The sequence below is a fragment of the Cylas formicarius genome, unplaced genomic scaffold, assembly GCF_029955315.1.
Source record: "Cylas formicarius isolate icCylForm1 unplaced genomic scaffold, icCylForm1.1 PGA_scaffold_4__25_contigs__length_36172078, whole genome shotgun sequence".
NCBI classification, from domain to species: Eukaryota; Metazoa; Arthropoda; class Insecta; order Coleoptera; family Brentidae; genus Cylas; species Cylas formicarius.
This window is the reverse complement of record NW_026844334.1, coordinates 9,295,133-9,307,938: the sequence shown is the minus strand read 5'-3', so window position 1 is coordinate 9,307,938 and position 12,806 is coordinate 9,295,133. Positions and strand designations below refer to the sequence as shown.

Genomic DNA, 12,806 nt, shown 5'->3' with positions numbered 1-12,806 from the left:
TATTGCCCCCGCTAGCAGTCGTTTCAAAACCATCTAATATAATATACTGCAAGAATGAAATTTTAATTGCACCACCAAAACATTAGTAAAATGTGGTCGAACTTTAACGTACTGGTTTGTGTGCTGGACAGTGGCAATTTTTAGAAACAAAAAGTCGTTTTGCATGATAATTGGCCGTCGACTATTAATCTCGTGGCACGTGCACCCATTAAATGACCGTAAAATATCTTTTAGGCATGTTCGGGTAGGCTTGAAATCGGGTGTTGAAATTCACATCGGTTTGCCGCTGATCGGTTTGTTAACGCATTCAATAAAATTGTTATAAGTCAATGCAAAAACGAAATTTTTATTATTATCCATAGCGACGAGACATGGCTACCGGCCTTTCCTTGTTTTGTTTCTTGGCCAATATGCCGGGTAAGTAGTGAGTGTTTTTTATTTTATTTCGGCGTGTTTCGGCTTCTCTTCTTCACCTTCGATCGAAAACCGGGCAAACAAAAATGCACGTTTAGTTGAATTTTTCGGGAATCAAACTGAACAATTGCTTTTGTTGGTAGTGGTCACAAAAGTTTAATAAATTTTACTTTGGACCAAAATAATTTTAGGTATTTAATTTAAAAATCTTATGACTTATTAAAACTTAAATAAAAATGTTGACATTGACAATAATTCAGAAAAAATATTCTTGGGAAATTTGCACGAATATCCTTTTCAAAATCGCAATCGAATCGAATAGGTCTAGTTAAATGTAGGAGAGCTGTTCAAATTCAAAATTACACGAAATAATATCTAAATTAAACTCATCCTGAAATGCCTTAAATAATTATTCAAGGTTCTTTGTTAAATTTGAAAAACATTACAAATATTGTATTATTATAATTATAAATTACAAATTTAACTTTGGGGGTAAAAATAGTCCTTATTCAAGATCACTTATATCATTTCTCTTTAAAAAAACTTGGAAACTAAAAATAACTTAAAAAAAAAAAAGTGCGATGAAAATCCTTTAAAAATGTTTTCTTACCGTTCATTGTGTTGTTTGCTCAAAAATGGTGCGCATCTCACTTTAGTAAGTATAGAGTAGTAGTTGACATTGAAAATTACATTATATACTAGCGATTTCAGTTTGAATTTGTATCTTAGCTTAACTTTAATGAACTTAGCTTAAGCATAATAGGCTTCTTTGGCAAATTTTTACCACATTTTGAATTTTATAAACAAGAAAGTTAAAAATCAATAGATCAATTTGGTTAAATATTCTTGAATCTGACACTTGGTTTCATTTTAAGGACCTCCGTCAATTAGATTCCAGAACATGACCTTGCAATTGTGGTCGGTCAATAAAAGAATATGTCCCGAGTTTGACCCATTAAGGGACACAATTTTTCATTTATACACCAGGTAAGTGTGTTTCAGATTTAAAAATTATTGGATTTGATAGATAGGTAGATTCGAAACGTAAATTTAGTGTCTATTGCAAATTACCGCGGATCGTGTGTCTACGATATTTAGTTCTAATAGTAATTTATTTAGTGGTTTTTGGCACACACCTTTCACCAAGAAAATGATAATTCGAAGTATTGCACATTCAGTCACTCGAGCAATGTTTGTCTGCGTGAATGTCATTTATTAATTCTGACGAGAAACTGATTTAGTGCCAATATATCTCACCATTAAAAAATATTTACAGATATTTGCTCCATCCTTTTTTTAATAATGTTATGCTTAATTTTTACATAACATAAGATGAAATACAGGTTTTTATCACTCTCGTTTTAGGAAAAATTCGAAAATATCGCGGATTATATTCCTGGATGGCAACGTCACTATTATTTGCAATATTCAGAAAAAATATATAAAAATTAGTGTTTTTATAAAAGTATGTATTTTTTTTATAATTTATAAGTCTTAAAATTTTTAAATGTTTTCTATTATTTGTTGTTCTTATAGGATTTTGTTCATCTGGAAAAAGGTATTTGGAGATATATGCGAAGAGTCACTTACAAGCATTTCATATCTTATCATTAACAAAATATTAACAGATATTAGCTCCATCTTTTTTTTGTAATCTTATGCTTACAATAAGTTTTACCCCTTATAACTCTCTGAAATTAATATGGTATATTTCTTGTAAGAATAGCATAAGATGAAAAACAGTTTTTTTATCACTCTCGTTTTAGGAAAAATCCGAAAATATCGCAGATTATATTCCTGGATGACGACGAATCATTGACCAGATCCAATATAGATTTTTCCTTAGAAACAATTATTTTCTTTCACGGATATTTGGAATCTCACGAAAATGACGACGGACAGTCGGTGAAAAATGGTAAGTAATACCACGTTGATTATGAAATTATTAAGGACGTATCGAAAAGGAGCCGCAGAATTAAAAAATCCAATCAAATTTGGCTATAATATTATTTCAAGAAAAATTTTGGCAATATGGTATCTAAAGAATTTTTTTTAAGTGCCAACTGTTAAAATTTCACCCAATTGGAGCAAGGGGCAGGAAAATTTGAAAAAGTAACTATTTAGAAGAAAAAAAATAATGAAACTACAAACATTTTTATATAAAATACATATATGTAAATAATTATATAAAATTATAAATTATATGTGAAATTAACAATCAAGAAGGCAAAATGAATGGAAAACGAAGTAATAAATAGAGAAACGCAATAAACCAATTTGAGGCACATAAAAATAGAAATTATAGAGTACCACAATAGACTGATTCCATCGCATATAAAAAATAAATTCCGTAGGATTCAATTAAAATTGTGAACATTATTGTCCAAACGTACTTTTATCTTCTTGTTGTTGCCCATTAGCGTACACTACAGTCGGAACCATGTAGCTCTTTTTTAATTTTGAAAGTAACGATCAACAACCTACAGTATTTTTTTGCGAGCAAAAAAGAAAAAAAACATTTTTCTCTTTTTCATTAAAATTAACCATTTTGTAAAATCCGCTCCGCCTACGTTCGCAAGGAAATTGAGGAACTTCTTACACCTCCGCGGGGCACAATATTTTTAATAGAATTTAATTTCCACATTCGCTGCCGCAGTTCAGCCGAAGTTTTCAATTTTTTATATTTTCCCTTTGCAACGTTATCTCGAGTGGTTGCGGTGACTTTATGGTGAGCACACAACGTCCGTATTTATTTGTTTGACAAACGCTTGAGAAAAATATACATAAACTGCAAATAAAAGCCAACCTGTACAATAATAATATTAATGACAAATATAGGTAAGTATAGAATTAAGTTTCGGGTTGAGTATCATGGAAATCTGAATTTTAAGAAAAAGATAAATTAATAAATGCGAAAGAGATAATATTAAAATTTTGATAAGTGGGTGGACGGACGGTGATAATTTTTCTCTGTCTTTATAAACCCAGCAAAAAAAAAGTTCATTTTTTTGGATAAGTAAGGAACTTACACCTATTGCATAATACATATCTGATTTCGTTTTTAAAGAAATAATAACTAATAGAGTCATTACATGAATAAAGTGTTGTACGTAAATTTGTGCGTTTTATTTATAGTTAAAAGCACATTTTTTTCCAAGAAAATATCCCATTTTTAAAATTTATAAATATATTGTAAAAAGTTATACTTTTTTTAAAATTAGCAACAAAAGGTTTTTTACATTGTGAAAGTATGGTGGCGACCAAACAAAAAAAAACAATTGAGCAGCATAAAAACGTCACTATTATTTGCAAAATTAAGAAAATATATATAAAAATGAATATTTTTATAAAAGTATGTATTTTTTTATAATTTATATGAGGTGTAATTTATAGCTTACAAAATTTTATTTTTTTTCCTATTATTTGTTGAAAACAGTGGTTCGTATAGGTTTTTGTTCATGTGGAAATGTGAGATTTTTAAGCCACAGTAAATAGTAGGTATTAGTAAATAAGTGCAGTGCGAACATATTAGTCAATAAAGTAATCAAATAACGAGAACACCGCATTCTGATATATCTAAAGGAGTAATATAAAGACAAGAATTCTTATTAGTAGCAGTCCTTTTTTATTGTAAAATTTGCCTCACTTTTCTATTATGCTGTTATACAGCGACTTTCCTACACTATAAATTAAGATGGATTAAAGAATTTTGAGAGCGTAAACAGTCTTGAATATATCTTTGAAGGAAGGGTTATTAATTTATTAATTCCCGCGGCATCCTACCATATACATGACCGACCACGTAAATGAATAATGCATAGTTTATTTGGCAACTTGTGTTTGTATTTTCACCTCAGAGATCGTTTAGAAACGAAATTAACCGAAAACAATTATTACCACATTAAATTAAATCGGAACGTTCGGTGTTTAATTAAATGCATTTTTTTTTGGATTGGCTTTCAGACCATTTGCATTTTACTGCTCCGCTGGTGTATATATATGTGTGTGTGTGTGTGTGTGTGTGTGTGTACGTGTGGAAATGGGAAAGTTAAATAATATATTATTTCAAAACCAGGCGCAATATGCATTGCAGTTCGGGAGCGGTGACGGTGGCTCTCTTTTGTTCCGCCTCATAACGTGCGTGCGGATAAACCGGAAATAAGAAATTTTAACCCAAACCGATCGGATTTATGTCGCCCTGCGATTTTAATATTTTCCTTTTGTTCAATAAATTAGTATTACTACAAAACGTTCGTTGGATTTAAACAAACAATGAAATATATTAAAAAATTATCAGTTTTTCTTAACCGCTTAATGTACACCTCCAAGACATACACGGGCAACGTTTACCGACAGAATTGTGCACCTTCGTGAACGTCACGGGCACTGTAATTTTATATGTCTCAAAATATTACAGCTCCGTATCGGTCACGGTTGATAGAGAAATATAATTTTCCAAATATTTTAAGTGCGTATCTGTCACGTTGGATGGTAGATTATTGCCATTCTCGGAAATTTTCATATATGCAGTGATATTTGAAAATCCCATCCTTTAAGTAAAAGTTTTCTATGGTGGTATAAATACGTGGATGATGACTTTGCTTGCTTTGTTGGAACGGACGGACAATTGAATTCTTTTTTTAAATTATATTAACTCATTACATAATCGTATAAAATTCGCTATCGAGATTGAACAGGATAACTGTATTAATTTTTTAGACTTAGCTATTACGAAAGCGTAAAACAAATTAGATTTTTCAATTTATCTAAAACCTTCACACACGGATACAGTCATACATCACAGCTCAAATCAGCCTTATACACATGAAATGGCTGCATTTCACTTTTTTATACACAGACTTCTTAATATGCCACTCTCAACAGAAAATTACAACAAAGAACTTAATATCATTAAACAAATGCACTGAACAACGGCTACAATCCGTGCATTATAGATAAAATTATAAATAAAAAACAAATCCAGACACGAACACGAACAATTTAAAACAAATACATGCATAGGAGAACCTAGTGAAAAAGTTTCAAAACATTTGTCAACATGTGCTTTAAAAATAGTTTTCAGAACTAACAACACAATAGGAAAATTTTTCAAAAACAATAAAAAGAAATTTTATATTGGACGCTACCGGGTAGATTCTTCAAGAAATGCATTAACGAACATGAAAGAGCGTTTAAAAATAATGGTCTAGATTCTAATTATGCTACAAACTTGAACACGGAAAAACACATTTTTGACGACAATTTTGATATTTTACATACAGCCACAAAAAATAGAAAATTTAATTTATTGGAAGCCATGGAGATTAACAAAATGAGATATTCAAATGTATTGCTTAACGGTCAATTAGATTTAAATACCTCTCCTTTATTGAACTTAAAATCTCACAACATTCATTAAAGTTTTTCGGTATATATAGTAGCAGGTAGTTTGTAAATTTTACATTACTTACATTACATATATAATTTAATGGAAATCTGAACTTTTAGTTCTTATATATTTTGATAAATGGATTTTCATCAAGTAAAATCCACCTCAGTTCAATTTTCGAAAGTCCAAGACATCTTACAATAATCAGTTTTACGCTAGTACAACACTATAAAATATTTTATCTCACGCAAGATTTTTTTTTATTGTTTAATATTAAAAAATTTATTTAGAAAGAGACATTTTTGCTACTCCAATATTTCCAAAACTAATATCTTTACGTCGATATTTATACAAAAAAAAATACATTTTTCTGATAATGAATCATATGACTGTCATGCTCATCCGAAACCTAAACTAAACAAAATTTGACCTATAAATGAAGCTCTAAATAGAAAATTTGCTACATTTTACATATCTGAACGAAACATAAGTGTAGATGAAAGTTTGTTATTGTAAAAAGGACGATTGGGTTCGATCCAGTACATCCCTCTAAAACGATCTCGTTTTGGGATAAAAATCTACATGCTCTGCGAATCTAAAACATGGTATTTATATTCTTTTATCATTTATACTGGAAATAATATAATATAATATCCCAAAAATATAAAGATATGCGTCTATTACTTCACAGGTCGTATTGTGTTTAGCAGATTCTCTACTAGATATGGGAAATTTTGTAACGACCGACAATTACACGTCCCCAAAACTGGTAGAATCACTTGTATCCACAAAGACTGATTTATATGGTACTCTGACAACTTGATACAAAAAAAAACTAATAAAGGAGAATATATAGTATTCCAAAGAAAAAACTCAGTGACATGACAAGAAAGAAATTTGTCTCTTGTCGACAATTCACAATCCCGAAAATGTCCTAACTGCGAAAAAAGATAAAGAAGGAAATCCCATAAAGAAACCTAAATTAGTTGTGGACTACGACACCCATGGGAGGCGTCGATAGATTAGATCAACACTTACATGACTATCAACTAACTAAAAAACGGGGGAAAAATATCATAAAAAAATATTTATGCATTTATTTGATTTTGCTATTTTCAACTCTTTTATTTTGTTCAAAAAGAATGGAGGAGCGATGGATAATGTGGAATACAGAACAAAGGTGATAGAAGAAAGGAATGAAAAATATCACTTGAGTACAAACGTCAACAAGGAAGGGCGACAAAGACATATGGGATCATTACGACTAAAGGAACGACATTTTCCTGACTGACAAAAACCATATAGAATGCTCACCCTGGATACAAATATAATATATAACAATAATAAAAAATAAATTTAATAATTTCAAAAAGTACATTTAAAATTGCCTTAAGTTCGCAAACATATATGCCTTAATTGCTATAAAATATGTTTCCACCTCTGTATCTTGATAACATTTCCATATCAGCAGCATGCAGATATCTGTTTTGAGAAAATACATGCATGTTTTTCTCACTACGTTCTTTAAATTGGTTATATAATGTTCAACAGGACGAGTTTCTGTAATTTCAAAATATCCTAAAATTCTGAAGACGCCTGCAATCCCCGAAGCAAACCTTATAATGGATTGGACTTGATCATGATAAAAAAGTTTAATGGTCTCAATAATCTCTCTCATTGTTCTGACCAGTCCACACAGATTGCTCATTGTCAAATGAAAACAAGAAATGTGATAATCCCAGCACAGGTTTGCGTTTATAAGAAGTACCAGGAATTTTATATGATCATTATTGGAATTGCTCTTCAATCACATCGAACCAGCAAGAAGCATGTGTTATTAGAACTTTCAGAAAAGGCTATCAATAACGGTTTTTATCGATTCTGCCATACCACAAGTTCCTAATGACAGACTACGACTGGAAATGTCATATAGCACAACAGATGTCTCTTCCGCAAACTGACACAAGCTTGGCTCTTCCTTTGATGAAGGAGGGCTTCATTCAAATGTATTTAGTTTGTTTATTAATAGAATCACGATTTATCGGCCCGAATAACCAATTTCATAACTTAAATATTTCCAAATAATCTATAGTTTCGTGGGTAAATAAACATTAATGATTATTATGTAGGTACAGAGGTTCTTTAATTGTCTTTCTTTCTAAGCACAAATGAACCTTTTCTTTTTCGCTACTCCTTACTCGAAATTATTCAATTATGCTTTAAAAACTATGAAACTTGTTGCATAGTATACTATTTGTAGAGACTGAAATTAATTTTTCAGCATATTTGGAGGTAGGAGATTACAACGTCATCTTGGTCCAAAACGAACGTCTACTGGCGGGTCCGGATTACATCACCGCCGCATACAACTGCCAACCCATTGCCCGATATTGTGGTAGATTTATAGATTATCTGGTGTCGAGAGGAATGTGGCTGTCCAAACTCCACGTGATCGGGCTTAGTTTGGGAGGACAAATAGCTGGTATGACGGGACAGTACGTAAAAAGCGGACGTCTTCCCAGAATTACTGGTAAGTACTAAGAAAGGTGTCGAAGGTGAAGCAAATTTGATGTTCAAGACTCAGATCATAAGCGATTCAAGACCGGTCTAATACTTTTATACATGATAGTGCTGACTCGATGGATTTCCCAAACAAATTCCTTGCGTTGATTCCCCGTATATCGAATATGCTCAAATTTCACTTCCATTAGTCCGTACAGTGCTAGATTAATATTAGAATGTAACAAACATTATAAAAGTGTTTCAGCGCTGGTACATCTTTTAGGTGCTATTGTTTTCTCTCTTCTTTTCGTGCGTTGTATTAATTTTATTGGATATTATGCATTATTAACCAAATAAACAGGCTGGAGTTATTGAATAGAATAGATGGATAAAATGGATTTGACGGTTGGTGCTTAGAGACTACTTCCCACTCATGGATAATACCAGTCACCACTAAACCAAACTAACCAAAACTGTTTTAATCTTCTCCTGAAGATGCCAATTTGGTTGGCGATACCCGCTTCGAGTACGTAAAATTGAGTTTCGGTTTGTGGTGAAACGCGTTATTGTGTGTGAGTGCAGTGCAGAAGGATCCAGTCAGTTATACAAGGTGTTCACAAAAAAAACTTTATATTTAGAAACAGTTTTTAATTAAATCATGGTAACGGTTTAATAACACTACACAAAATGTAAAAACATTGTGAAATACATATATTTAGGTAAATAAAAAAATAATAATACAGGGTGTCCCAAAAATAACAATTTAACAAAAAAACTAATTATTTATTTAATATAAATGAAAACAAAATATTGTTATTGTTATAACAGGGTTTTAATACATCTAATGTATCATTCAGTTAAACATTTGGCTCTGTTTTTGTTACAACTTTTGCATTAGTCCTAGCTCTAAAAAAGTTAGTTAAAAGTTAAAAAGTTAAAAAGTTAGAGCGTTCATTCTAGGTTTTGATTTATAGTTAGTCTTAAGAGTCAAAAGAGCATGACATCGCATAGTAAACAAAAGTTATGACATTACCTTCCATTATTGAAATGCCAAGAATAATAACAATATCTTACATGAATCAAACTTAAGTTACACTATCGCTCTATAAAAAAAAAAATCAATTTATATATTAATAGGTCAAAACTTATAACGAAAGACATATTTCTCCGTCTTTTTTGCCCACGTGGTGAGTCTTTTAAAAAATATTTTTATGAAATGGAGCAGGTGGGAGCAAGATTGTATCTTACACGTAACACCACAACATGTTACTTTAATACATAGTATCAACCGCATCCCTAATTTGTGCTAAAATTGTAACATATTGCTTAATAAATTACAAACATACTTTGTTGGGTTAGTTTCCTAATGTGGCTCAAAAGAATGTAGAATTTTTTAAGTAATTTATTTATCATAAACTTAGTCTCAAAACTTACCTTTACGAACTTCCTGCATCTTGAATTTTGTCAAAAGCTAATTTTGTTTCATAAATCCCCTACGCTTTTCACATGAAAAATTGTATAAATAAAACATTCTCAAAATGATACTGACTACAAACGTTACAAAATTATTGTTGACGTTTCCATGGTAACCAGACGATTTGAATCATTAAGTTGAGAGTCATTGAAATAATTTCCCTGGACTACAACTACAGTACATATGATTACTTCGTGTTATAGTTATTATTATATTAATTATCATTTAATCTCTATAATTGTAAGCATGTATCATAAGAACAATTATGATAATGAAAATTTAATTTGGAAAGGAATTACCGAGAACACGATTGGGAATAGCAATAGTAATATTTATTACCGTCATAATTATTAAAAGTTTAACTCCACATTAGACTTCAATGTCTATTTTAATTCTAATTATAGAAAAACATATTTAAATATTTTGCCAAATGCATCATATTTTCTGCAGCGGTACATGTAGGTTTAGGCTGAATTTGTAAATGTTCCCTTGTGACGCCATTCATTGGAGGAATATACTGAGTTAATGGGTTTGTGATTTACTACTATGATAATGATTATAAGATGATAGAACGAGGTTTTTAAATACCGCGTGTGTAGAATGAGGTATATGTATATATTGTTGATGTACCATTAACTGCACCTTATTTCTTAACCTGCGTTTTTGTTTCTTGAGCAAATAAAATCCCCATAGTTCGGCCGATACAATTTCCAAGCCGTCATACATATCCGAGCTAACAGCAATACGGAAACCGTATTGCTGTTATTCGAGATATTTCGGCGATCCCAAACACTAAAGTGAATTACGTCGATTTCCGTTTTCCGGGAAAACTCTGTTTTCTATAACAACACTTGAATAAAACATTTAAGGTAAATCCCGACGAAATCTGTTCGCAGAGTTATCGAATGAGGATCCGATACGTACACAGTAAGGATCACATTTTCGAATGGATATTACCTATTTAATCTTTGATTTCTTGCGTAATATTGAGAGTTCCCAGAACGTTATAAGGGTATTAACGTTAATTAATTATAATTGTGGTATGTTGCGCGAAGGTTTGATATATTGGAATGGAAGTTGGAGATGCATTAAAATGGATAAATTCGAACTGATCTAATACAGCTTATATTAATTTTAATAAACGTATTTTGCATTTAAATTCCCGTATGCAATACATATAGGAGTAATTTTTAAATATGAAATAAAATAAAAGTATGTAAATCAAATATTTACTTTTAAATTGCAAACTTTATAACAATAAATTGAAAATGTAAATTATAGCAGCGCGTGCTATTTGGAATTGTGTTTATAACGAAAATAATATTCGAAAACGTGTAGAAATTTCAACGAAATGTAAGCTTGGTGTTTTAGTTGGAATTTAAGTTGTCAATGAATTAATACCTAATGCAAAAAATTAGAGAACCAAAATATGACGCACATTGTTCTATGTAATAAGAATAATAATAATAAAAAGTATAATAATGATAATAATATTTTATATCTTTCTATATTTATTCTATTTATGTCTTTGCATGTTATTAAAAGTTACTTTCTTAAATACATAAATACATAAACTTTATGAAAGTGTGTGAGCTAAATCTACAGTAAAGTGTAACAATTTATTGTAAATCTCAATAACGAAATTGCATGCCATTTTATACAGGGTGGCCAAAAATGTTAACTTGATTAATTTAAACGAAATAACATATTTCAATTTGGTCTGATTTTGCTTTGATCACTTTCTCATAAACTTTAGCACGACTTGATATTGGTGCAAATTCTGTTATTAAGAGTGAAAACTTGTGACGTGTTTAAAAATCAATGGTTCATCAACTAGTCAAGTGCTATAAACAATAACATGGATAATAATAATTAAAATGTTCAAGATTTTTAAAAATTTTGGAAATTAGTTCATTAGCCAATCAAAATTGACTATAAAGATTGCATGAAATCAAAGGAGCATATTTAGTTTGACATTGGTCAAGCATAAAAATCATATCAAAGCGTTTTTTTTTTGTAAATTTTATTAGGGCTAAAAAACACCACTACAATCATATCAAAATTTTGAGAAAAAAGCGAAAAATTAGCCACAGAATACCTTAACTCCAATTGATTAATCAAGTTAGAGTTGTAGTTAGATTGGGATAAATTTTTGAACACTTTGTACAAGATTCGAAGTTTTTAATAAGGTTTCACACTTATGTAACTTTTACTAGCAAATCGACTTTTGGAACTTTCAACGAAATATAAGTTTGATCTGTTAGTTGGAATTAATGAAAACGAGCGACTACGATTACAGAAATTAATGCTTCGCTTGCGTTATCATCATTAAAAAATAAGTACCAATATTTCACATTTTTTGATATTTACTCTATTTAATAATTCCATATTAACAAAAGTTATTGCAACTAAAACAAATTTAATTAAATATTTTTAAAACCGTCTAAGTGTTAATAACTAAAGTTTCAATATAATTTAATTTTAATTTAATAATATATGAATTATATTGTTTGCACAACTGTTTCTTGCAATATACAATTTTAATTTAAATTATAAAAAGTGAAATAAGGTTAATGAATTTTTCACAAAAAACCTTTCAATGAAAACTCATTTTTATTTTATTTAATTAATAATATTAATTAATATTAATTAATTAATAATATTAATTAATATTAATTAATTAATAATATTAATTAATATTAATTAATTAATAATAATTAATAATAAATGTTATAAAAATTACGTATTTGTATAACTTGAATTGTTGAATTTTTTCTTAGTGAAAATAAATTAATTGGAAAAGAGAATAACTTTATCTGAAATTTTTCCTTTCTATACTTTGCTAATTGTTTACCGGGCATTTATATTAAAATTCCATCAAATCCGAAAAGCCATTTGAAAAAGCACAATGGCTTATTGTGCGTGTCCCATTTTGACTCGCTAGGGGGGGTTTTCTTAACAAAACGGTCCAAAGTGATTTGGGTTTTCTTTCAAATTTCTTATCGAATGGTCCCTCCCCACTTTCAC

General features: G+C 30.0%; 1 protein-coding gene across 1 annotated transcript in view; it reads left to right on the top strand.

Moving 5' to 3' along the window:
• The window catches only part of LOC132700864 (uncharacterized), a 37,641-nt gene that overhangs the window by 23,470 nt on the left and 1,365 nt on the right, over positions 1-12,806 (top strand). Inside the window, exons 8-11 of the mRNA XM_060668436.1 lie at positions 363-417; positions 1,290-1,401; positions 2,181-2,329; positions 8,085-8,333. Of these exons, the coding sequence (XP_060524419.1) occupies positions 363-417; positions 1,290-1,401; positions 2,181-2,329; positions 8,085-8,333 (565 nt within the window). The remainder of the gene's footprint in view (positions 1-362; positions 418-1,289; positions 1,402-2,180; positions 2,330-8,084; positions 8,334-12,806) is intronic.